At 42.1% G+C, this 26723-nt stretch overlaps 2 protein-coding genes across 10 annotated transcripts in view; one reads left to right on the plus strand and one right to left on the minus strand.

The window, feature by feature from the left end:
- POLR3F (RNA polymerase III subunit F) lies at window positions 1–16002 on the plus strand. Of its 3 annotated transcripts, XR_010935092.1 has the most exons (11): window positions 1–219; window positions 1276–1393; window positions 6207–6274; window positions 6637–6657; window positions 6786–6853; window positions 8177–8289; window positions 10266–10409; window positions 10625–10732; window positions 11609–11800; window positions 12990–13259; window positions 15868–16002. XR_010935092.1 is itself a non-coding variant. In XM_067707347.1 (10 exons), the coding sequence occupies exons 1-10, from the start codon at window positions 158–160 to the stop codon at window positions 13065–13067; spliced, it is 972 nt and encodes a 323-aa protein (XP_067563448.1). In that variant the 5' UTR covers window positions 1–157; the 3' UTR covers window positions 13068–13855. The 3 variants fall into 3 exon arrangements, 2 of the variants coding, with proteins under 2 accessions (XP_067563448.1, XP_067563449.1); XM_067707347.1 differs by lacking the exon at window positions 15868–16002 and having other exon boundaries at window positions 12990–13855; XM_067707348.1 differs by lacking the exons at window positions 6637–6657; window positions 15868–16002 and having other exon boundaries at window positions 12990–13855.
- RBBP9 (RB binding protein 9, serine hydrolase) overlaps window positions 14745–26723 on the minus strand; it is a 17974-nt gene continuing 5995 nt past the window's right edge. The window contains exons 1-5 of one of the 7 annotated variants that reach the window (XM_067707333.1): window positions 26182–26325; window positions 22460–22502; window positions 21361–21466; window positions 18320–18405; window positions 16093–17931 (exon numbers count right to left, since the gene is read on the minus strand). In XM_067707333.1, coding sequence (XP_067563434.1) covers window positions 17705–17931; window positions 18320–18405; window positions 21361–21466; window positions 22460–22502; window positions 26182–26193 — 474 coding nt within the window. In that variant the 5' untranslated portion in view covers window positions 26194–26325 and the 3' untranslated portion in view covers window positions 16093–17704. Of the gene's footprint in view, window positions 15122–16092; window positions 17932–18319; window positions 18406–21251; window positions 21467–22459; window positions 22503–23861; window positions 26536–26723 lie in introns of those variants that run through there. The other 6 variants (XM_067707332.1, XM_067707331.1, XR_010935089.1 and 3 more) reach the window with 6 other exon arrangements.

Genomic DNA, 26723 nt, shown 5'->3' on the forward strand with positions numbered 1-26723 from the left:
TTGGCCACCTCAAGGCGACTGGCAAAGAAGGACCGCTTGCGACACGAGGAAGAAGGCCCATGTGCCGGCCGCTGTCTTCATAGGTTCTAGGGTTCCCCCGCTTGCTGTCCGGCTTTCCGGACCGTCTCTTCCCCCAGGGACCGGGACCAGCGCCCTCATGGCCGAGGTGAAGGTGAAAGTGCAGCCGCCCGACGCGGATCCGGTCGAAATCGAAAACAGGTAAATCAGTGAGTGAGAATTGTTTCCCGGCTCGGGAGGCCCCGCGAGGCGCTGGACCCCGTCTCCGGGACCCTCGCAAGTTCAGTGGACGCGCAGGGAGGGGATCGCGGGTGTTGGAACCCTCCTCCCATCCCCGGAAAACAGAACTCTTAATTTCGAAACGAGTCGGACAGTTTGCAAAATTGTGTAGCTGACCTTTCCCTGGTGCTGTTCGGGAAGCTCTACTGATGCGCTTCTTTCCCACATTAAGGTGATCCATGCTCAGAGTGAAGACTCGGCGTTTTCCCCATAGTACTTGTGGATACACGTTCTGATCCTGGATCGCCCTTGTCAATAAGGGAATTCCCGTGGCAGAACGTTTAGCCGAAGTTAGGGTGCAGTTTTCTGTTATGAAGCAACACAAGTCAGATGGTTTTAGTGCAGTATATAAGTGAAGATTTTAGGGCGCCCAAAGCCTCTGCCGATTTTATGTATTCTACCGTGCACTGCAATTTTTAGGTTACCACATAGTTTTAAAGGACCCCAACTTTTTAAAACTATTATGAATAACACATATGATGATCCTAGGGCAAGATGAAAATTCGGGTTTATTTTTGTTTCTTAGAGATAATTCTAAAAGCAGGTCCCAGTTGTGGTGAATTGTCATAACAGATTTTGACTTCCCACCAGAAGTGTTTGATTTACCTCCTGCTCACAGACTTATGGCTATCCAAGGCACTGTATCTTCCCTTTGTCATACTTGTACCGTCTGAGAAAACTGAAGCCTCAGCTTTAATATGTCTTTCTGTGTTTTCATTTGACTTTTGTTCTGATTTAAAGTTCATGTGAATAAGGAAAAGAAATGCTTCTCTTAAATACAATAAAAATGTAAACGTGTATTTCAAAAGCATCGTCCTCATTTTTAATATGCTTTGAATCAGAACCATTGTAGAAACCTAGATTATCTATCAGATGTGAAAAAAGGCACAATTCCAAACTGTTCTTCTTGTATTTTTTTCCCCTACCACCTCTTGAGATAGGTAGAAACATGAATATCATTAATGCCTTTGTTCCTAGGATTATAGAATTATGTCACCAGTTCCCTCATGGAATCACAGACCAAGTAATTCAGAATGAAATGCCGCATATAGAAGCCCAGCAGCGGGCAGTGGCCATCAATAGACTGTTGTCCATGGTAAGGTGAATCCAACTAGTTCATGTAATTACTTAAATGTTGTGATTGTCATTACTTCCTGTTATGTAGTCACGAAACCATTCTCAAAAGTGTGTTAGGTTGTGACTGATAAGACTCCAAACCAGGAAACAGCTCAGACTGCCTGAATTAAGGAAAGAAGAAGTAATATGCATTTTACAAGACAAATGAAATACTTGTATTTTAACTGTTATATTTAGTAACCTAATTGTCACTAAGCTACATAATGGCACACAGCTACCTATGGGCATAGTCTATTCACACCTTCTGTTTGCTTTTTACTGCTAGTAAAGGCAAATACATAGTAAAGGCTTTGGATCAAACACTTAAATAAGCTAGTATGAAGATTAAAAGACAAAAAATGGAAAAATCAACTATAGCTACAATAAACAGTTAAGGAATAAACATGTGATGATCAGGAAGAAATAGACAATCTGAACAGTCCAGTCACTAGTAGTAAAATGGAATTAGTAATCAAAAAACTCCCAGCAAACAAAAGTCCTGGACTGGATGGCTTCACAGGGGAGTTCTGGCAAACATATAAAGAAGAGCAAATACTAGTCCTTCTCAAACACTTCGAAAAAATTGAAGAGGGAAACACTCCCAAATTCGTTCTATGAGGCTCCCATTACTCTGATACCAAAACTAGACAAAGATGCTACCAAAAAAAGAAAATTAGAGGCCAGTGTCTCCGATGAATATACATGTAGAAATCCTCAACAAAATATTAGCAAACCAAATTCAACAGTATGCAAAAAGGATCATATACCATGACCAAATGGGATTTATTACAGGAAGGCAAAAATGGTTCAATATGCAGAAATCAATCAGTGTAATACACCACAGTAACAAAAGGAAGGATAAAATTCACATGATCTTCTCAATTGACACAGAAAAAGCATTTGGCAAAATTCAACATCCATTCATGATAAAAACTCTTAGCACAGTTGGTATAGAGGGAACATATTTCAACATAATAAAAGCCATTTATGACAGACCCATAGCTAACATCATATTCAGTGGTGAAAAGCTGAAAGCCTTTCCTCTAAAATCAGGAAGAAGGGAATTCCCTGGCAGTCCAGTGGTTAGGACTTGGTGCTTTCACTGCCAGAGCCCAGGCATACAAATGGGAAGGGAAGAAATAAAACTGTCCTTATTTGCAGATGACATGATACTATATATAGAAAACCCTAAAATCTCAATCAAAAAACTATTAGAACTAATAAATGAATTCAGTAAAGTTGCAGGGTCAAGATTAATACACAGAAATCTGTTGCTTTTCTATACACTAATAATGAACTATCAGAGGAAGCAAGAAAACAATCTTGTTTAAAAATCACACAAAAGGAATAAAATACCTAGGAATAAACTTAACCAAGGAGGTGAAAGACCTAACTTTGAAAATTATAAAACACTGATGAAGGAAATTGAAGGTGCTACAAAGAAATAGAAAGATATCCAATGTTCTTGGACTGGTGGAATTAATATTGTTAAAATGGGGACTTCCCTGGTGGTCCAGTGGTTAAGAATACACACTTCCACTTCAGGGGGCGTGGGTTCTAAGATCCTGCATGCTGCGTGGTGCAGCCATAAAATAAATAAATAAAAAATAAAGACTATATTAATATTGTTTAAATGTCCATATTATCCAAAGCAACCTACAGATCTAATGTGATCCTTATCAAAATACCCAGGACATTTTTCACAGAACTAAAATAAATAATACGAAAATGTATGGGTAGCCACAAAAGAGCCCAAATAGCCAAAGCAATCTTGAGAGAAAAAGAACAAAGCTGGAGGTGTCATGCTTCCTGACTTCAGACTATACTACAAAGCCACAGTAATCAAAACGGTATAGTTCTGGCACAAAAAGAGATACATAGATCAATGGAACAGAATAGAGAGCCCAGAAATAAACCCATCCACTTACGGTCAATTAATTTAAGATGAAGGAATCAACAGTATACAATGGGGAAAAGAGTCTCTTCAACAAGTGGTGCTAGGAAAAATGGACAGCTACATGTAAAAAATGAAATTAGGACTTTTTCTCACACATATATAAAAATAAACTCAAAAAGGATTAAAGACTTAACTGTAAGACTGGAAACTGTAAAACTCCTGGAAGAAAACACAGGCAGAACACTGACATAAATTGTAGCAACATTTTTAGAGAAATGCAAATCAAAACAACAATGAGATATCACTCACACCTGTCAGAGTGACTATCATAAAAAAGACCACAAACAACAAATGTTGGTGAGGATGTGGAGAAAAGGGAATCCTTGTACACTGTTGGTGGGAATGTAAATTGGTGCCACCACTGTGGAAAACAGTATGGAGGTTCCTCAAAATACTAAAAATAGAGCTACCATATGATCCAGCAATTCTACTCCTGGGTATATATCCAAAGAAAATGAAAATACTAATTCAAAAAGATATATGCACCCAAATGTTCATAGCAGCATTATTTACAATAACCAAGATATGGAAGCAACCTAAGTGTCCATCAACAGATGAATGGATAAAGAAGATGTGGTACATGTATACAATGGAATATTACTCAGCCATAAATAAGAACAAAATGATGCCCTTTGCAGCAACATGGTTGGACCTAAAGATTATCATACTAAGTGAAGTAAGTCAGACAGAGAAAGACAAATACACATATGATATCACTTATATGTGGGATCTAAAAAGTAAACAAAGGAATGAATATAACAAAACAGACTCACAGATATAGAAAACAAACTAGTGGTTACCAGTGGGGAGAGGGAGGGGCAAGATAAGGGTATGGGATTAAGAGGTACAACCTACTATGTATAAAATAAATTGGCTACAAGGATATATTGTACAGCACAGGGAATATAATCAATATTTTATAATAACTTTAAATGGAGTATAATCTATAAATATGAGATCACTATGTTGTACACCTGAAACTTATATAATATTGTAACTCAACTATACTTCAGTTCAAAAAAAAAGCAGTGCACCAGATTGCTGAACACTGTTCTAGCCAAAGGAAAAAACGAGTGTTGGTTTTTTCTGGTCAATTCACCATTGTGAAGGTCTTCAACTCCAGGATGGATAGAGCAAGGCATGCTGGGAAGTGTGGCAATTAAAAATGTTTTTGTTCTCGGACCCTCCCTTTTAGCCTTTTCTTTCTGTCTGAAAATTATGCTCAGCACCTCACTCTCTTTCACCACCTCTGCAACCCCACCTATTGCCAGTTCTGTCGGCTACAGGCTGTAGGCAGTGGTAGAGCTACTGAAGAATTTTAAGCAAGGGAGTAATTACTAATAAATCATGAGTGTTGCTGATTTTACCTCTTAAACAATTCTCAAATCTGTTCCACTTTTTCCATTCCTACTACCCCTGCATGTCTTCAGGCTCTTGGCTTTTACTTGGACTATTACAGTGCATCTTAACGGGCTTTCCTGGCTCCATGTGCCTCAGAGCAACCAGCCTGCTCTGTCTTAAATACAGATTTGACCAAGTCACTTTCCCACCAAAAACTCTTCTCTCAACTCTAGAGATTCAAGTCCACACTCCTGGGTTTACCACACTGAGCCCCTCCCTTCTGCACCCACCTCATCTCCCTCCACCCCTCCAACTCAAAAGTTAGTTTTCAGAAGGAACAGATGGTTTTTGGTTCCCTAGCAAATCACGCTGTTTCATGCCTCAGTTCCTTTGCTCATGCTGTCTTCCCTGCTTAGCAGGCCCTTTTTCCCTTTCCTCACAGACTGACTCCTCATTATTCTCAAGACTCATCTCTGCTATCGACTCCAGGGATCCTCACTGACCCCCCAGGCTGGGCCAAAGCTGCTTCTCTGAGAGGCCGTCCCACCCTTTACTTAGCTCTGTCTTAATGCCAACCCGATGGTATTGAAGTCAGCTGTGCAATTCTCTTTCAGAATCCATGTTTGTCCCCCCCAAACATATATCACAGTACAAGTGTTCAGTAAATGTTCATAGGCTGAGATGAACAACTGAATGGAGCCTCCAAATTGGGCTTTGTGGTTTGAGGGAGGGAGGGAAAGTATTGCTGTTTATCCATATATCAACCTAATTCCAAGTCATGGGTCTGCCCAGCCTTAACTCGTGGGAATGGGGCCTCTCTTAGCCGTGCTTCCCTGAACTGCTGGAAGCCCAGTGGTAACAGCCATCTGGGTTCTCCTAAGTTCAGACCCAAGGAAATGCAGAAGCGTGACACACATGCTTTGTTTTACTTGTGACTTGTATAAAAACAGAACTACTACAGGCCTTTTATTCATTGGTTGACCTTTCTGCCTAATTTTCATGTAACACTACAGAAATCACACATGTCAGTAAATGTTACTATTAACATTGTAAATTTCATTTACTCATTGTATCATAGAATATTTTTGCATGAATAGCCTTTATTTGAACTGTTTTAGACAAATTACATTTTACTATATTTATATATATTTATTGAATTTATTTGAATTAAATATGGATTTTTATTTATTATTCTAAAGCTGCTTGTTTAAAATTCTTTACACATTGATCATATAACCAAGCCAGGATCTAACATGTAGAAAATTGTTAGGTATTAATATTTGGGGAAATGGCGAGATAAAGAGTTAAGTTTTAAAAAGTACATCACATGTGACATGTAGGAAAAAACGTAAGTACTCAAGTGAAGAACTGGCAACTATGGGAGGTAGGCTATTTTAGTCCGTGTAAAATATTGAAGAATGCATTAATGTTTGTCATTGGATTTATCTCCAAAATAATTCACTGTTATTTTCTTTTTTAAAAAAAACAACTTTAGGGTCAGCTGGATCTCTTAAGGAGCAATACAGGCCTTCTGTATAGAATAAAGGAGTCTCAGAATGCTGGGTAAGCACCTAATTTTTTATTTTAAGAAAATTTTAATATGATAAAAGTAATATATGTTTGGGGAAAAAAAGCCAGTACAGAATTGCATCATGTAAACCTGGCCCGTGTATCATCTCACCTCCCATATGCGTTCCATTTCCCAGAGATAGCTGCTGTTAATATTTTGGCATATATCCTTTCTTATAGGTATATATAAATACATATAGATGATTATATATTTATATACCATATATTTATATATAATCTCTCTCTCTTTTTTTTTCTTATTTTAACAAAAATGGGATCATGATATCCATACTGTTTTGCAACTTGTTTTTTTTCACTTACTATATCTTGGACATCTTTTCATTTGGTACATACAGCCCTGTCTCATTCTTTTTAAGGTAAGCCCTTCTTTTGGTAAATAAGTCAATGTGATGACCTTGTCTGCTCATTCGTTTCAGTAGTCTTGTAGATTATTAGATTATCCTGTACCTCTTTGCCTTTTTAATTCTCCTTTATTTCCCTGCAGTAAAATGAAAGGATCAGATAACCAGGAAAAACTAGTATATCAAATCATAGAGGATGCAGGAAATAAAGGTAAGCATGTAGAGGAACAGCAGAAACAACATTGTCTCTAGGACCAGATAGTGGGGACTGAGATCCTGGCTTCCCAGGATATAGATCAGTCAGTTCAGTATGCTGCCGTTTGTTAAAAGAAGAAAATATAACACACACACATATATATATAACAATATATAATGTACATACATTTGAAGGACACCCAGGAGTGACACTGTTGTTGCCTCAGGGAGATAGGAACGAGATGGCTGTGGGCAGGGATGGAAAGAGACTTCTGAATGTGGACCATATGAATATATTATCTATTCAAAATAAATAAATTAAAACTTAAGAGTTTTTTTTTTTAATCCTTACTTGCTAAATTTTGGAAGGTTTCGTTTCTTCCTCTTATCTGTAAATGGTGGATAATAACATCTCTGGTTTTTGCAAAAATCCGAGGGACGCCTAGTGCAGTGTGGCAGTGTCTGGTGTAGCTCCCTCAAGAGCTATTTAGTTCCTCTCCTGTTGCCCTTAAAGAACTTTATCGAAATTGCTGTTATTACAATTTAAGATCTGTTTGAGTCATTGATATTAGCTTTAACAATTACGATGTAATCTGAAGTCATATAATTTTTATATGTGTTGGGAAGTTAAATTAAAATTTTAAAAATAAATATGATGAAGTCCTTCTCTATTTTAAAAAAATCTTCCTATCTTATTATGCCTTCACGTTGGGAAGAAAATACAGCAAAATGTTTTAACATAAATTCCTTTTATACATATAACACATATTTCCTTCTTTGAAAGAAAAATCATAGCTTTCTGCACAGGCTTTTAGTGACTATGGGAACTGTAATCTTTCTATTTTCCAAATATAGTGCTGTATAAATAATGGACATACATGCACACAGATGCTCTCATAAAGTGTTTTTTGCTCTCATCAAGGGTGGCAGCCAACCCAGACCCAAACTTAAGGTTGTTTTTCACATATACAATCTAAAGTGATATTTAAAGAAAAAAAGAGGTTGGGATGTAGGGGGGCATGGAAAAGGCAATATATGTTAATTCAGTGACATTCAAGATTTTTCTTCCATTACAAAAATGTCCTTTTCATATGTTTTTTAAAAGGTGCCACACTGGCATTCCAAGAAATTTCCGGTTAGAAAATAGAACATATAACTTATGTATTGTTTTGCATATTTTTGTTACTTTATCTGAGACTCTTACCTCTAATTCATTTTTCCTATAGCTATGCTCTAGGAATATATACATATTTTGCTAGATTTATAATGAGATATAAGCAATGGGAAAAGAAACACATATCCTATAGTGTTCAACTTATTTTACTTTACTTTCTTATAGGAATATGGAGCAGAGATATCCGATACAAAAGCAACTTGCCATTAACAGAAATTAACAAAATTCTAAAGAATCTGGAAAGTAAAAAGCTAATTAAAGCTGTTAAGTCTGTGGCAGTGAGTAACCATCTCTTTTCTTCCCCTGGATGTTCTCTGTACATATATTACTCCAAGTATATTTCAGGTTTTTATTCTTTAAGCTATGTCATGATTTAAAACAACTGGTCAAAAAAGATTTTTTAAATTTTAGCTCATATCGGATGGTTTGGAGATGCTGCTTTAGATATGTCACTGCCAGTTAACTCTTAGAGTCTTACCCACTCAAAAATCTAAAACTACTTACTCGCTTCAGTAAAGAATTTGGGGGATCACGAACATTCTTCCTGGATTTTGTGGTATGTAAGATAATTTATTTCAACCTGGTGTATGAGATTACCCATTCCACAAATACCCGTCGTGCATTTGCTGTGTGCTGGGCACTGTTCTGGGGGCTTGGAATACATCAGTGAGCAGGTCACAGAAAGTTCTCTGCCCTGGCCCTGGTGGAGCATCTGTTCCAGCACATGGGATTTCTCCTCCTCCTCTTGCCAGCCACCCCGTCACATCCTCCAGGGGCTCCAGGATCCAGAGCTGGCTCCAGGAGACACATTGCTGACTTCACTGATTGAGGCATCAGAGGAGCTGGGGTGCTCCTAGATTAAAGTGTGCTTGAACACAAAATTCAGCAAATAAAAATTTGATAGTCATCAGTGGTTTTATTTATCAATGGTATTTATGTCCTACCACTCCCTCATTTAGAATATTATTTCTCTTCCACATTTTTATTGGATAATTTCAAATATGTACAAAAGTATAGAAAATAACAAAATGAATCCCCATGTACCCATGCCTAGCTTCATTTTGCCAATCATGCTGTACATCTTTATTTTTAGTAGCAGCTTTATTGAGATTTAATTCAGTGGGTTTTAGTATATTCACAGAGTTCTGCAGTCACCACACTGTTCTAATTTTTTAAATTATATCTTTTTAATGTTGCTGTGTTTTGTTTTGTTTTGGGTTTTTTTGGCCATGCCGTGTGGCTTGTGGGATCTTAGTTCCCTGACCAGGGATTGAACCTGGGCCAAGACAGTGACAGCACCGAGTCCTAACCACTGGACTTCCAGGGAACTACCAATATGTGGTCTTTAGTGTCTGGCTTCTTTCACTTAGCATGATGTTTTCAAAGTTTCAGACTAAAGTAGTATTAGATTGTAACCCAAAGTATAAAATAAATATTCATGAGAACATACTAATATAAATGTTTGAATAAATAAATCAATGGGCGAGAATAGAGAAGTCTTCATGCAGAAGAATTCCAAATAATTTGTGTAGACTCTTCATCCTCAAGGAAGTAGAGCGAACTCCCAGTCTTTAAGTGTGGACTGTGCGTGGTGGCTTCCTTCCACATATGGAAAGGTCAGGACAAAAAGGTAACTTTACAGTGGAGAAAACTGAGAAACACTACCTCAAACCAGGTGATGGATTTATAATGTCAAGGCTGATAAGTTATATTGATGACAATCAATCATCATTTAGTGATGATCAAGTACTCTTGATATGACATGATGAGAAGTGCACTTTACCTCTGTGGTCTTTTTTCCAGTCTACTCAGACAAATCCCAATTAAGGGACTTCCTACAGAATTTTTTGCCAGTAATTCTAAAAAATGGCAAATTCACCAATAACAAGGAAAGTCTGAGAAACTGTCACAACCAAAGTCTGCCTCATGTATAATAAATTTGTAATAATATGGTATTCTGGATAGGATCCTGGACCATTAAAAGGACATTAGGGAAAAACGAAGGGAATCTGAATAAAGTGTAGACTTTATAATTAATATTGACCTATCAATATTGTTTCATTAGCTATAACAGATGTACTCTGGTAATGTCAGGTGTTAGTACTAGAGGAAGCTGAGCACAAGGTCCCATCTTCACAATAATTCTGTAAATCCCAAACTGCTCTGAAATATGAAGCTTTGGGGGTTTTTAAGTCTTAGTTTTGGAAGACTATTTTGTTACCTCTAACCATCTACTGTGCGTGTTTTTTCCTAGGCCTCAAAAAAGAAGGTGTACATGCTCTATAACCTGCAGCCAGACCGCTCTGTGACCGGTGGAGCCTGGTACAGTGACCAGGATTTTGAATCTGAATTTGTAGAGGTGCTTAACCAACAGTGTTTTAAATTCCTGCAAACCAAGGTGAGGCATAATTGAGGAAACATCACTCCAAGTATAGTTTTTTTAAGTTTCTTCATAAGGAATGTTTAATCTTGTGTATCATATCTTACAGGAATTGAAAACATTGAAATTGGTCATTTTTACTAAACAAAATATGTCCTGTTGTTGTTCTCACTATGAATTGTATTCAGAAGGCACCAGAATTCTTCCTGAAATTTATGTTTCTACCCTTATAGGCAGAAACAGCACGAGAAAGCAAACAGAATCCAATGATACAAAGAAATAGTTCATTTGCTTCATCACATGAAGTGTGGAAGTATATCTGTGAATTGGGGATCAGTAAGGTTGGAACTCGGTTTCTAATTTTCATCTTATTTTTAAAAACTTATTCTTCATCATAGGGATATAGTTTACAATGTATTGCAAACACAGCTGACCCAGACCCTTTTTTCTGGTGATACCCATGTACATTCTGCAGAACCCACTTTGAGGAAGTACTGTCCTAAGGCAGTCAGGCAATGGCGGTCATTGCCGTCGGGCACTTTCTGAACTGTATGTACCTGAGCTTGGGCTACAGAGCAGCAGAGTGGAGGCCTGGCAGTGCATTTCACTACCAGATTCAAAAGTCTGTTCTGACAAGTTCTTGATTCTCTTGGGGACGTTTCCATATATGTGCCAGACATCCATCATCATAGCAGTTGTCGTTTATTGGTATTTTCCTACTTATGAGATGTTAGTGGCATTGTCAGCACATTCTCTGAAGATCTGTACAGACACACTGTGCTTGATACTTTTCATCATCAGAGAAGAAGCTGAAGTGGCTGCTTGGACAAATTTTCATTTCCTGGGCTCCAGATCTCTCTTTCATAAAAAAACAGGAATTTGGACTATTTGATGTCTAAAATACCTTTCTGCTCAAGCATTTTATAAACCTCCATCAAATTCTTGCCAAAGAATGTTACAAGATGTCTAGATTTTCCTTGGGAGGGTGAAGACATCAGCAAGTGTCAAGCTCAGTGCGAGCTCAGAGCCCTGCCCCTGGCATTTGAGGGTCTGTGCTCACTTTGGCCATTGTTCAGCCTCTTTATGCCTCCATTTACTCTCCAGCATAATCCTTCCCCATTTCACCAAGGAATTGTGGCCTTTTATGTTTTTTAACACCCTCCAAAATGATGTCTCCTTGTCCTTTTTGGGTCCTTTCTAACGTATCCCTTTTGTAGGTAGAGTTGTCCATGGAGGACATTGAGACCATCTTAAATACACTCATTTATGATGGGAAAGTGGAGATGACTATCATCGCTGCAAAAGAAGGCACCGTAGGCAGTGTGGACGGACACATGAAACTGTACAGGGCAGTCAATCCGATCATCCCGCCCACGGGATTGGTCCGGGCCCCCTGCGGACTCTGCCCGGTGAGTTACAATGGCTTCCCTTTACACTTAACTGCCACCGAGTGCAGATGCCACATAATGCATATCAAGCATACCCTAGTTTTCTCAAACTCAGGGTTGACCAAGAACTGTGGAAACCTCCATGTAACCTTGATGACAGAGCTTTAACGAACAAATCATCACCTTGTATTCTTTCTTAGAATAACCATGTTAAGGAAATTTGTTTTCTGCTCTTGGCCCCAAAATGGACATTTTTTTTCTTTTTGGCTGCACTGCACGGCATGTGGGATCTTAGTTCCCTGACCAGGGGTCGAACCTGCACCCCCTGCAGTGGAAGCGTGGAGTCTTGACCACTGGACTGCCAGGGAAGTCCCCAGATGGACGATTTTTGATGAGGGCTAATCATTTCACCTCAGTAGGGAGGGAAATGAGATTTGTTGAGAACCTACTATGGGCCAGACATGTTCTTGAAGATTTCTGTGGTCTCATTTAATCCTCCTTACGTCCCTTGGAGCTAGTGATGTTACTTCCCTTTAAGTGTGAGGGAACTCAGGCTGAGGGCGACCTAAGCATTCAGCTGAGACACAACAACCAGGACTCACACCCAGAGGTGATGTGCTTTCCCTCGAGGCCCGCCCCACACTCTTCATTCTTTTGTTCCCAGATAGTCTCTGAAAGCCACCTGTGTGCTGCAGGCACCGTGCCAGCCCTTGTGGCATTTATGTTCTTGGGCTGTTAGTCCGTGTTTTATTGTCTACATGCCTAAGCTCTCTATGCCCTGGTTTCAACTCCTAGAAAAAAGGCTAACCTGTTGGGAATTCTATTTAGCACCCTTCACAAAAAGGAAGGTGGCTCAACATGAAACATTTGGTTAGTTAAGATTAAGTCATTCGTGTGTATATATCTCCCTTCCTGGACTCTTGTTACCTGCCTTCTGCCCAGTGGGTAGGTGGATATGGTCGGCTTAGTGCTACAGTGAAAGGTCTCTCACTCACTCTATGATCACAGAGCAGGTCCTGTTCCAGTATGTTCTTATTTACAGTCCTAACCTCTTTCACTTCGAAAGTTTTGTTTTTAATATTGCTTTAAATAAATGGTTGGATCTTGGATATTTTGTTAGAATTTTGTTGTAGTTGATATTTAAGACATTACCTATAATGTAATAATTTTAAAACTTCAGTTTGAATATAACCTTTTTTCTTTTTTAAAGGTTTTTGACGACTGCCATGAAGGTGGTGAGATTTCACCATCTAACTGTATTTACATGACAGAGTGGCTCGAATTTTAATAGAGAGCTATGAACTTTACTGACATTTTGCAAATGAAGTTACTTTGGGAACAAATAATTTGATTCCTGATGGCACATCAAATTCCCTTGAAAGCAAACCTCAAGATAAAAACTTGCTGCTACGAAAAAAATTTTTTTAATCTATGAAGACTAAATTTACATTGGTAGAGTAGGCAACAGGACATGAAACAGGTAAGGTTAGTAGTGAAATCCATTCTTCCATAAGTAAAATACTTTGAACTCCTGGAAGACCACCTTCTGAAGCTTTCAAGACTCTTGATGATTCACGGGAAAAGAAGCAAATATGTTCATATTCACCAAGTACTGTGATAACGGCTAGAGCTTTAAAATGCCTGTTTTAAAGTTACTTATTAAGGTCTTCATTGGGAAATTTTTATATATGACCCAGTGTCACCATTTCTGTTTTCTCAGCAGTTTCATTGAGAAGAAATGAAAAAGAAGGCAGGAATAGCAGGGGAGAACGCAAACTTGGGGCATGAGGGGGGGACACAGTGGAACATCCCTTTTCTACACACTGTTGATGCCTTTTTATGTCCGCAATATTCTTTCAGAGGATTATGCCTCTGTACTTACCTCAAACCCAAATGACGCTGTTGTCAAGGATATCTTTTTAGTGTATAAATATTAATTACTCTCATCTTAAATGGAATATTTTCACTGGTTCTTCTTTGTTAAAGTCTTACAAGTTTCACTCTGTGGCTCAATTGTATTATTTGCTAGAATTTTCCCCTGGATTCTTATTTAACTAAAATTAAAACTAAAAAGAATCCATTGCCCTCCATTCACTTTATTGGGCGGGGTGGGGGCGATTATCATTCTTCTTTCCTTATCCTGTTTTAGATTTTTTTCCATATTCTGTTCTAAAATTCATGGTGTAATAGGTCTAAACTAAGCAGGAAGCCATTATAATTGTCCTCAGTTCTAATAGCACTTTCAGTCCCAATCTTCAGCTCAACAGAAAACAATAGGTTACTTGATGTATTGTTACACAGAAGTTAGCTATAGGTCTTTTTAGGATCTCAACTGTCATATTTTCACTTCGTAGCGCCACTTAAAAGTTTCTGTGTCCAGGCCAAAAGCGGGGGACCGAGGGAAAGGGAAGCTCTGCTGGGGCCTGAGTTCAAACACCAGGTTTGGAGAACCAACACAAGGGTTATTTTGAGATAAACAGTAAAATAAAATTCAGCTCAGTATCCAGTTTTTAAGAACCAGATAAATTCTGTGGCCAGCTGTACAGAATTAGCCTTTGATGACACTGGTGCTTTGAAACAAAGATCATTTCAAGTACTAGATGTGTAAGATCCAGAAGAATCTGGGAGCCTGAAACTACAGAGGGTTTCCGATCCACTCTCAGAGAGAGCTGGAATGCTAAGAACAATATCTGCCCTTCCTGGGACCTAGCCTGTCACAGGGGCGCTTGTCTTATTTAATGACAAAACTGAGCTTGGAGGAGACTTAGAAGTGGAACGAAGGAAGCAGTTTGTGTTTTAAATACACTTTGTACTGTATCTTGACAGCCAGAGATTTTTTTAAGTTTACAATCAGTAGCTAAAACAAAAGTATTCCTTGCCTACCAGAATAAAGAGCTCCTATAAACTTGTTTCCCTTAGCATGGTTTTCATTCTGAATATTAACTAAAGAAGGATAGAGACAATCTTTTTTTAAAAATTCATTTATTTATTTTTTAAATTAAAAAAATTTTTTTTTTTAGCGTTGGGTCTTCGTTGCTGTGTGCCGGCTTTCTCTAGTTGCAGCGAGTGGGGGCTACTCTTCGTTGTGGTGCGCGGGCTTCTCATTGTGGTGGCTTCTCTTTGTTGCGGCTTCTCTTTGTTGCGGAGCATGGGCTCTAGGCGCGTGGGCTTCAGTAGTTGTGGCACGCGGGCTCTAGAGCGCATGCTCAGTAGTTGTGGCACACGTGCTCAGTAGTTGTGGCTTGCAGGCTCTAGAGCGCAGGCTCAGTAGCTGTGGCGCACGGGCTTAGTTGCTCTGCTGCATGTGGGATCTTCCCAGACCAGGGCTCGAACCCGTGTCCCCTGCATTGGCAGGCAGATTCTTAACCACTGAGCCACTAGGGAAGCCCCGAGACAATAATTTTAAAATACAGCACCTCTGTTGATCATTAAATGGATATCTACCCTACAGGAGTAAACTTTGACCAAAACAAATTGTGGTGCTCTAGACTCACGACAACACCAAAAAATCAAATTGTAAGTGAAGTTCTAACCTTACACTTGATTTCCATTTAGTGTAAGGTATTTTGCTCACCTGAAAAGATATTCCCTAGAGTCTATCAAGGCCCGTCTCTGCTTTATAAAGATCTGTAGAGAGTCAAACAGAGAATCATGAAAGGCCATGATTTGACGGTTTAAATGAATAGTCCATGTGGAGTTCTTCCCTGAAACTCCTCTGATCTTAGTTTGGTGATGAGTAAGTTTTATAGGATCATAATTTTTATGGTGATCAACTAATAGGCAAACTAGTCAAACAAAAGTAACTTCAAGTTGAGTCAATTCTACGTTGGTGGTGGGTGAGGGAAGCACGTAACACGCGCTGTAGTGCAGTGCTGTCCAATAGAACCTTCTATCAGGATGGAAATGCTCTATATCTGTGTCCAGTAAGGGAGGCACTAGTCAGCCGTGGCTGGTGAGCACCTGAACCGTGGCTTCTGTGAATGAAGAACTGAACGTTTTCTTTGCTGGCGCCCTGTGGTTACTGGTTACCATACTATCAGCCCAACTCAACCATCGTATTCAAGTTACTATTTTTTTTTTTTTTGCAGTACGCGGGGCTCTCACTGTCGCGGCCTCTCCCATTGCGGAGCACAGGCTCCGGACGCACAGGCTCAGCGGCCATGGCTCACGGGCCCAGCCGCTCCGCGGCATGTGGGATCTTCCCGGACCGGGACACGAACCCGTGTCCCCTGCATCGGCAGGCGGACTCTCAACCACTGCGCCACCAGTGAAGCCCCCCTCAAGTTATTTTTATAGGAATAAAGAATATCAAATTATTTCTCAATTGTATATATTTGGTTTTTTCTACAGAGGAAGAGGACAATAAAGTATTATGAACTGTTATTTGTATAAGTTTGTAAATTTTTTTGAGAAAGGACTTCAGAAAACAAGGCAGAGAATATGTAGAACAATGACTGCTTCCAAATAATTGAAATAGAATCAAGCTTTGATTATAGGCTTGTGAAATCAGTGCTAAACAGCTTCTCTAAGAAAAGTATTCAATGGATTTATTTACTTTGTTTTTCACTAACTTGCCAAATAAACTTTTTAATCTTTATTTTTAATTATAAAAGACAGTGCACAAACTCAAATAATCCCAAGGTGTATAATGTAAAAAGGAGACGTCCACCACACCATAACTACCAAAATTCCCATCCCCTAAGATAACTGCTGCTAAAAATTTAGAGAATCTCTCCTGACATTTTTTGAGCACACTTAGAAATCAAAAGCCTTTTCAGGTTCAAATGATGGCTTTGAATTTTCGTTAGGTATCAACAGTGTGGGAATTCACATTATTGCAGCAAATATCAGGTGTGAATTTACAGCAAATTGTTTTGAGATGTTACTTGGGGATAATAATAACCAAAAAAACGTTGGAAAATGAAAAAGCGTTATTTTTGAGGGAGTATGATTAGAAGAAAAATCATGGAATGATGCTGAAAGAGATATAAAGGACCATGGAAATTAAAAGGTAGAACACTTTACAGAACAAAATCTGAGATATGGAAAGATCATTTTTAAAAATATTTAAGACTTTGTAACAAAATCCAAACTGTTCCCATGACTTCATCCTTTGACATCATGTCTATTTCTCAGGCTTTTCTCAAGCTCTAAAGCACTGGCTAAGTGAATACGTACAGCAAGAGGTCACACATGGATGGCTTGGCCTTTGTGTCTTGCTGTGTTTGCAAATTTTTTATTTACGCTGTAGTTGCCAACTAACCACCCATATGTCTGTGGACTGAACGTAATTCATGTACATGTGGATTACATATACATACACTTATGGTCCCTAAATACAAAAGTGTATTAATTTCTTTCCTTGAAAATCAGAAAACTGGCAATGCCTTGCCAAATTCCCACATGGCAACAATCCAGACAGGGCCCAGCAGTAGTTCTCCCTGTCGCCCTAATCCTTGCCAGTCTGGTCTCAGACCGATCCCTGCCTGACCCTGCAGACCCTTGCCTCAACCTCCTTGTCTGTCACTCTCTCAACATGTTAAGGACATGTTATGATGCAACTCCTACAGCATAACATGAAACCTGTTTAGTTTTAATCTGGACTAGGGATCAGGAAACCTGGGTTTCATTTGTGTCTTATTCACTTTGTATAGGTAAGGGCGGTTAAGCTGTCCCATGTCCCTTATCAAATGGGAAAAATACTGTTTTTGGTCAGAGCAATTTGAGGAGATGTAGGTTCTATGGAAAATGAAAATACTGTTTGTAAGTTAGTTTGAACATTGAAACGTGTGTGTGTTTTGGACCTTAATTTGATCTGGTTTGCAGGCCCGCTATTCATCTGATAATGGATGATTGTCATCTGTTCATAACCTGATCGTTGCCCGACTCCCATGTCCTTACGCACAACAGCAGGAAGGACCCTGGCTATCCTGGCACTTTCAGCATGGACTTGACCACACTAACCAATTCATGAAACTCTGTGTTCTGGAAATGGCCACGGTCAGTGAATCTGTACAATTTGGCTTCCAACCTGTTGGCCACTTCTTGTTGTTCCTTCCAAGGAAGGAAAGGATCGTCGGTGGAGCCAAACTGCACAATGTGAGGGCAGTTGGCTTTGATCTTCTCCCACTGCCAGGGGCGGCTGAAGTATCCTATGAGAAGAACACACAACCTCTCAGTGTCATGGATACTTTCCATTCTCACCACTCTAGTGAGGACCATGGCAGAGACTCAGAGAATCAGAGCCCAAGTGTTGAGTTAGAAGCCCTTCTTCAGTTTTCAGATCCGTAGGGCTTGATACCATAGCTACTGGTGAAGGGGGAGGCTAGGGCTCAGGGGTTCAGTTCTAGACTACGGGTTAGATAGTGGCTCACTGCCCTCTCTAAGTGCCTAACTTATACCTAAAGATGGGTGGTAAATATTCCTCATGTGCTGTTAGATTTTGTGTTAACCTGTTGGAAGACAGTGCTGTTTTACTACCTGAGCGTGCAGCCCCGTGGCTACAGGAAGGGCTCTTCCGGTTTCTGCCTTCAGACTTACCGCTTGCCCGTTCGTTGTCATCCCCCAGGTCAGACGTGTACGCAGACACTAACACGATAGCACACACCCGGTGGGTCTCTGCGTACCTGGAGCGAGAGGAATGGTGTAGCTGATGTTTAATGTTAAATCTGGTCCCAGAAAGTCAGTAAGCCATCCAAAACTCATTTGATTTAGCTTACAGAAAGCACATGCTATAGGCTGCTGAGGTTAGTAGGAAAAAGAGCAAGGAAAATGCAGAAATATGAGCCTGGTGGTTAATCACCTCACCTGGGCTACCTGAGTTTCTACTCTGTTTTCAAGGTAGTGCAAACCTCTTCCATAATTCTTTCTGAATAAACATAAAAAGTGTAATCATTCCCTTTGATGTGTGCATTCGTCGGCATTACTTGGTTGGTTAACGTGTGGATTCCCAGGCTCAGCCCAGAGCATCTGATTCAGAGGATTGTGAGTGAGGCAAAGGAATCTGCATTCTAAGGCGTGACACCTCCCCAGCCCAGGTGACAGATGCAAGTGGTCTGTGACTGTACCGTCCCAGAACTGTGCCTCTCTCACACACGCTTGTTTGCGTTGTCTTACCTCTGTCCCCCAAGGGCATCCCTCAAGGGCAGGTCTGAGCCTTCTCGATTTTTGTGACCCTGTTCCCTAGAACAGTGCCCGGCAAACAGACACTCAGCTAACTGTAGACAGTTCCCTCACTGAGCAAAGGCCAGGGCTAAGGAAGGACCTAGAAAGGTAAGAGCTCTAGGAGGCCTTGGTGCCAGGCAAGGTTTAGGGTTGGTATTTTGTTCTCGTGCCTAAACTTTTTCCCCAATCTTTTGCTTTGAAAAATGTCAAACTTACCGAAAAGTGAGAACAAGCACCCAGATTCGTTAATTTTGCTACAGTTCACCCCTAAATACTTTAGCACGTATCCCCTAAGAACACGGCTGTGCTCTTATGTAACGACAGTATCATTCTTACACCTAATAAATTTAGCACCAAGACAGTAACATTACCTGTATTCATTTTTCCCTAGTTGTACCAAACTGTTCTTTAAAACATCTTTTCAATCCTAGATCTGGTCAAAGATCACGCGTTTGGTTTCATGACTCTTCAATCACTTTTAAATTTGTTTTAAATGAGATTGACGACTTTTAAGGATTTTAGGCCCATTTTCTTGTACGTTATCCCCTAAACTGAACTTGTTTCCTCATGATTAGGCTGAGGTGAAACACTTGGCAAGACCATTACGTAGGCAATGTTGTGTCCTTCCCACTCCTCCACAACGATGGGCACACGATGCCAGTTCGTCCCATTACTGCTGAGACTGTCAGATTCCCTAGGGTGATACCCCTCAGATCCCTCCACTGTAAAGACACAATTCCCCCTTGTGATTAATAAGTAACTGTGGGGTAGTCCTCTGTATCCTGTTCCCCTATGATCTTAGGCCCCATGGCTTTAGCATCTGGTTTTCTGCTTGCCTACCTTAACTTTAGAAGTTAATTTTTAGAAGGTTCCTGACAATCCTACAATAAATTTCAGGAGTCTTTAAAAGAAGCCACATCGTTATTAGCCAGCGGCCTGAGAAAAATTTAGTTGGCCTTGGGTTAGCACAGATTTCAGCATAAAGGGCTTTCTTCATTTTCCGGACAACCCCTGGCAGCTTATAAACACTATGTACCACAATTCTGTAGGTCCACATAGGAAAGCATTATTCTTGTAGCTTCCACAGGTGTGGCTGAAAGGTTATGGAACTTGGCAAGATTTCTCTGACAATCGATTCACGTGACATCCTGAGGGGCTGCTGGGGACAAGAAGCCACACAAAAACCATAATCCTGGGACTTCCCTGGTGGCACAGTGGTTAAGAATCCACTTGCCAATGCAGGGGACACAGGTTCGAGCCCTGGTCCGGGAAGATCCCACATGCCCCAGAGCAACTAAGCCTATGTGCCACAACTACTGAGCCCAAGTGCCACAACTACTGAAGACCACACACCACAACTACTGAAGCCCGCGCGCCCAGAGCCCGTGCTCTGCAACAAGAGAAGCCACTGCAATGAGAAGCCCGCGCACCGCTATGAAGACCCAACGCAGCAAAAAATTAATTAATTAATTAAAACAAAAAAACCCCCATAATCCTTTGTCATCTAGCCTCGCAAATACAGAGGAAACCCAACCCTAACAGGCTATTCAGCCAGCTCCATCCTTACATTCCAGGCCTTATAAGCCTGCAGGGTGACGTTCTAATGGGGAGCAGCAGGGAGGCACCCATGACCCCTGGGGGCGGGGGCTGGGGCTGGCGGGGGGGGGAGGGGAGTGGAGGGCAGTGCGGGTAGCAGCCTCCACCCTCCAATGGGGAGTTATCAGCACCTACCATATGCCAGACACGCTGCCAGGCACCGGGGTTTCGTGTCAGAATGAACAAAGCCCCACCCTCATGGAGCTTACATTTGACTGGCAGGAGACAAGGAATGAATAGGATGTCAGGTGGTGAAAAGTGCTACAGATAATAAGGGGGGTCATAAGATATAAAGGGGGTAGGATTCGGTGGGGTGAGGCTGCTGTTTCACGTGGAGTGATTACATAAGGCCTCACTGAAAGGGGACGTGGAGCAGAGACCTAGAGAGGAGAAGGCCATGCAGGTGTCTGGGGACAGAGAGTCCAAGTAGAACAGCGGCAAGCACAGGCCTAAGAAAGGCACAAGCTCGGCGTGTTCAAGGAACTGCACTGAGGTCTGTAAACCAGGCTGGGGGCAGCGAAGGGGAGACGGCAGAGACGACATGGGGGGCGGGGGGCTTGAAGGCTGAGTTCTTCTGAGGGTGACGGGAGCTGCTGGGGTTCGGAGGCACTTGTGTTTTAAAAGGGTCACTGTATCCCAGTAAGAGCAAAGTATCTTTTTAATCCACTAATCAAACCAGGAAGGAATTAGGACAGATCATTTTACTACTCACTGTCTCCTCTGCAGTGTAAACTTAAGATGTGCACGAAGTATTTCCCAAGCAAGCTTGACTGGAGCCCACAGGGGTAGGGGGGATGGTGACAATTCAATAAGGACCACACCTCATGGCTGCAATGGCCCCAGAACTGTGGCCTATGATGATGGTCTCCTCGTCACAGTGCAGCTCCGTCTCCATGAAGGGCAGCCAGATGCTCTCTCGAGCTGTGACTAAGGTTCAGGGGAAAGAAAGAGTCCGTCACTCAACAGGGACAGTCTCAGTCCAGCGCTGCCCACCTTTCTAACAGAGGACCATTCAGCAAACCGCAGGACCGCAATGGGGGATGGGGCTGTTTTAATAGGGCCAAAGTTTTTTTTGTTTGTTTGTTTTTGTTTGTTTGTTTTTGTGGTAAGCGGGCCTCTCACTGTTGTGGCCTCTCCCGTTGCGGAGCATAGGCTCTGGACGCGCAGTCTCAGCGGCCATGGCTCACGGGCCCAGCCGCTCCGCGGCATGTGGGATCCTCCCGGACCGGGGCACGAACCCCATGTCCCCTGCATCGGCAGGCGGACTCTCAACCACTGCGCCACCAGGGAAGCCCAGGGCCAAAGTTTTATGTGTTGCTGTCTGAAAGACTCAAATCTGTAGTTTTGGTAAATAGTTTTGTTTTTATTTTTTAGCATTTTCTTGAAAGGAAATACTAAGAAAATAAAATATAACTCTGAAGTTTAATGTAAACTTTCCAACTTAAAAACAAAAATCCTCTTGACAATATTGTTTCTCAAGTTGATGTCCACATATTTTCTTTCTTCCCAAAAAGGAAATTCCTGAGACAACTCATAGGCACTCAGAACAGGAGGGGCCACGTTACATTTTCTAATATTAGGATCTCATAGAGATGCTGTAAGTTTTGTCATACCTCTGCCTCAAATGAAACACACATAAATTTTGCCTGAAAAGATTTGACTTATAGAAGGGAAAATCCGTTGCTTACAAAGTTGAAAATTAAATTCTTCCGAGCCCAGGTGCTCTTCTTGAGCCTTACCATAATTTTCTATCATGTTTTTTGGTTTGCATCCTCCTCCCCCAAATACTTGCCATCATTCACTCTGAGGTATGTATTCCCTTAGGCTTCTCTGCTAGGATATTCCTCTTCTCTACCGGAAAATGACAAGATCAAAACCCAACAAGAGGAGGCTTTTTAAAGACACATTTAAAAAACTTACTTGGGTCAGGCATGTTTTTAGCCAAACACTGGAAACCAGGTATCTACGATATGAGAGGGAGAAAAAAAGTATAATAAAGAGCTTAATTACAACTAATACTTTGCTAATAAGAAATGAGACACCTGATATGAGCTTTAACAATTCAATAAGTAGTTGTTTATATCATGAAATGAAGTGGGGTAAGTGCTACAGGATTACATATGAATATACAATCCCTCCTCATAAACTCCATCTGTCTGTAGTTCTCTATCTAGCCAGCTCCGCAGATCTCTTCATATGTGCAACTGCACATGTACATTTATCACCGCTGGCATATACATATAGAGAGGGCATAGCAGATTCTAGACAAACTGACCTGGAGCCAATCAGACTATGCTCCAGGGAGTAGGTTAAATGTGGTACAGAAAGTTGGAGATCCAATCCTCTTGGACAGCTGCAGCCCTGACCTTTTGGTTTGTAGCTCTAGCCATGGCTCTCAGCCACAAGCCTGGAATTTTATTCTAGAGACCCAGTCTAGAGCTCTAGAGGTTGGCAACTCAGGAAACAGTCTTATTGCCTAGTTATGGAAGAACGTTTAAAAAAAAAATCAAGATGCACAAGACAGCCCACAGTTAGATGCCATTTTTATAAAGCTCACAAAGAGGCCAAATTTAACAATATATTGCTTAAAGGATACATACATAGGTTGAACAGTACATTAATTTTTTAAATTAAGTTTTAAAAGCGAAACAAACTTTTAAAATGTCATACGGCAGGGAAACGGGATGGAGGGACTTACAGGCGGCTCTGAAGGTATTGATAATGTTCCTAGATTTCAGTTTGGTGAGGGACCCTCAAGTATTGGTTACATTATACTTCATAATGTATGTACGTGTTACATACATCCTTTGTAAATATCAATATTACATATTAAAATGTTTAAAGATGCGAGACAGGTGCTTCCCTGGTGGCGCAGTGGTTGAGAGTCCGCCTGTCGATGCAGGGGACACAGGTTCGTGCCCCGGTCCGGGAAGATCCCACACGCCGCGGAGCGGCTGGGCCCGTGAGCCATGGCCGCTGAGCCTGCGGGTCCGGGGCCTGTGCTCCGCAGCGGGAGGGGCCACAACAGTGAGAGGCCCGCGTACCGCAAAAAAAAAAAAAAAAATCCGAGACAGAGAGCAGAGAAGATTGGTGTAGAATTATCTGGGAGTCCCATATCTGAACCCGCAGCAGATACGCGGAGCGGGCTCGGTCTCCAGTTTCTAGAGGTGGAGCTTGTACTCTGAGCCCTGAGAGGAGCCCTCCTGGCTGTTTCACCAGCCGAACTTCCTCCACTACTTGTAGAGTCTAAGACGGGGTTCCCAGCAGGGCTTGAAATGCCCACGGTCGCGAGACCCCTCCACAAGACCACCAGAGTCGAGAGTCAAAGCCAAACGGCAAGGGTCATTTACTGCAGGTTCGAACCTGGACCTCTGCGCACTCGTTGCCGGTGGCGCTAAGAGGTCCCGATGGAGTTTAGTTCAGCTCTTTCATAGACAGGTACAATCAAGTTCGGGACTTTCCAGGGGTGGGGAGTACTGATTGGTTAACCTTTAAACAAAGACACTAGTCGCCGTCTGATTGGTTGGATGATTACAAGGGGGGGTCAGCAAGCGTAGTTACAGAAGCGAGAGCGGCTGGTTAAGTTCCGGTTTCCTGAGGTTTCGTTTCTCAATTGGAAATACTTAAGACGGGGCCACGGTTACAAAAAGAAATAGTGCAAACAGGAAAACTGATGGAACCCTAACAGCGCTGCGGCCTCCACCAGCCCAACTGCAGGGCGGCGGGAGGCTGTGCGCCCAACTCCAGGCGGCGCTCCCAAATGTGGCAACCCAGCGCCGCGCCCTGGAAGGGCCCTTTCTCGGCCCTTCTCCTCAGAAAAGAAACTCCAGGAAAAGAACAGACTGAATGCAGGGCGTCAATTCAGTCTTATTCCCACCAAAGTAGAACGCAGTCCCCTCATTCCCCCCTTTCTCATGAACCAGAGGAGCCAATCTTGGGTCCTTAAGGCTCAGTTTCTTCAATTTCTAAGGCCTCGTTGGGCTGATATTGTGTTAATACCATTAGCTGAACTGCATTTATTTTTTCTCGGACAAAATCTATGACTCTCCTGAGTATACAGGGGCCTATAGTGAAGAGGAGAAGGAGGCATAGCAGAGGGCCCAGGATGGGGAGGAGGAAGGGAAGCATTCCATGAAATCCTGACCGAAGGGGATTATCCGCTAATTCCTGCCGGCAGCGAGCTAGGTCTTCCTGGAGCTGGTGGATCTTGGTTCTTACAATGCCTGATTTATTTGCATAGAAACAACATTTTTCTTTTAGGGCGAGGCATATCCCACCCTGTTCAGCTGTCAGCAAGTCTGAGCCCCTCCTATTCTGTAGGACTACCTCGGCCCATGAATCTAATTGGTCCTGTGAGTCCTGAATGGTACCAGAGAGGGCTTCTACATCTTCTATTAATTGCCTAGACAGCTGATTATAGGAGTGAAGGGAGACCCCAAGACCTGTACTTCCTGTGGCCACAGCTCCTGTAATTCCTAATCCTACCAGGAGGGGTATGGCTGTAATGGCTCGTTTGGTTCTCCCTGCCCAAAGGTCAAAGCTGGGAATGGGCAATGGGGTGTCTCCCGAGATTAGGTCTACATTGGGGAGGAGGGTGGCTAGCTTGCAGACCCCTGTCCAATTCGGGGGTAAATAGGTGTATGCTAGGTTATTTCCACAGACAAAAACAGTGGTGTTAGGACTACAGAGGGAAGAGTTCACGGGGATATACTGACTACATCCAGTGGATGAAAGGATTCCCAAGTCAATACTGGCGTTAGAGAGGGAATCGTTCTTGACAAAGCATGAGGTATTAAAGGTGGTTGAAAATTTTGAAAATTGTATGGGGAACGGCTCGGGGAGTAAAGTAGGGTTACATCGTTCGCTGATGTTTAAATTGGCGAAGGTGGGGATGGCTATAGGGCGGGGCGGTCCTTGAGGAAGGCAGAGCCAGCAATCCTGTGCTAAGTGGGGGTTGGTGGCATTCAAAAGTGTAAAAGTAGCTTCTAGTATAGTCATGGTCTGGGGGTCCAATTCAGAGGGATTGACCTTAGGGAGAATTAGGGGGTGGTAGTTGAGCTGTGGGTACAGATGCCGATAGACCTCTTCTATTTGTCTTCGGGTTTCTATCTGGCGCACTGCGTCCTGGGGCCCCCCACCGTCTGACATATGTGTGGGGGCCCTGGTATTCCAGCATACCGGGGTCCCGGGGGTGCCAGTGCATCCAGCCTGAAGATATTTATTACCCTCACTAATGGTGGGGCTTTTATTATTCTGTAGTATGGCTGTGAAATAAGTCTTGTTATTGGCCCCTATACATTGCTGGTAAGAGGAATAGCACATGCTATGCATTGATTCCTGGAAGGTAGAACAGGGGCAAGTGGCTCGAGGGGGGAGTGGCTTAGGCTTATGGTAGCATTGCCAGCTTTGAGAGGCCCTGGTGCCCTTATATTCCTGAACAAGGTATGCAGTTATTCCCCCGCAGTCCTGCATATGAGTATACCCTCGGGGAACCTCAGGAGTCTCCATAGTACCTCCCCTGCACTCGCACGGTGCACCATATAGTTGTTGTATTAAAGTATTCTTATGGGGGAAGGGCCGAGTCCTCCCCTCGTGGCCCGAGGGTTGAGGGTTAGGACTATTATTAGGGCTATCAGCAGTACCTTGGTCATCATGGGGGAGGGTACGGCACAAGGTCAGTTTGAAGGGATTGTCCTTATTCCGGTCCACCATCCAGGTGACGTCAGCTTTAGTGGACTTGATGAGGTCAGAAAATGGGTCCACCGGCTTGACGTGGGTGTAATGGATCCAGGCAGCTATGCTGTCCACCTTGATGGCCGTCGGCGTTGTCAGGATGATCTGGTAAGGTCCTTTCCACCTGGGTTCTAGGGTCTCTTGTCGATGGCGTTTGACAAGGACCCAGTCACTTGGCCGGAGCTGGTGTGGAGTAGGCGGGGGTCCTGTTGCATATAGCTCTTTTAGTTTGGGCCAGATTGTCTCGTGTGTCCGCTGTAAGGCTTGGAGGGAAGACAGGAGATTATTTTCTGGGTCCAATTGGATAAGGTTAGTCTTTAGGTTAGGGATGATAGGAGGAGGCCTACCATGCATTATTTCGTAGGGAGTAAATCCTAGCTTATAGGGGGAATTTCGCACCCTAAACAGAGCGTAGGGGAGTAGGACTACCCAGTTAGCGCCAGTCTCTATG

Source organism: Pseudorca crassidens, chromosome 15, assembly GCF_039906515.1.
Source record: "Pseudorca crassidens isolate mPseCra1 chromosome 15, mPseCra1.hap1, whole genome shotgun sequence".
NCBI classification, from domain to species: Eukaryota; Metazoa; Chordata; class Mammalia; order Artiodactyla; family Delphinidae; genus Pseudorca; species Pseudorca crassidens.

Bases quoted from the DNA above. Each gene is read 5' to 3' on its own strand.
- POLR3F (XM_067707347.1), top strand. From the start codon at position 158: ATGGCCGAGGTGAAGGTGAAAGTGCAGCCGCCCGACGCGGATCCGGTC. The intron at 6,854-8,176 runs GTAAGCATGTAG...ACTTTCTTATAG, and splicing joins AGAGGATGCAGGAAATAAAG to GAATATGGAGCAGAGATATC. The intron at 11,801-12,989 runs GTGAGTTACAAT...TCTTTTTTAAAG, and splicing joins CCCCCTGCGGACTCTGCCCG to GTTTTTGACGACTGCCATGA.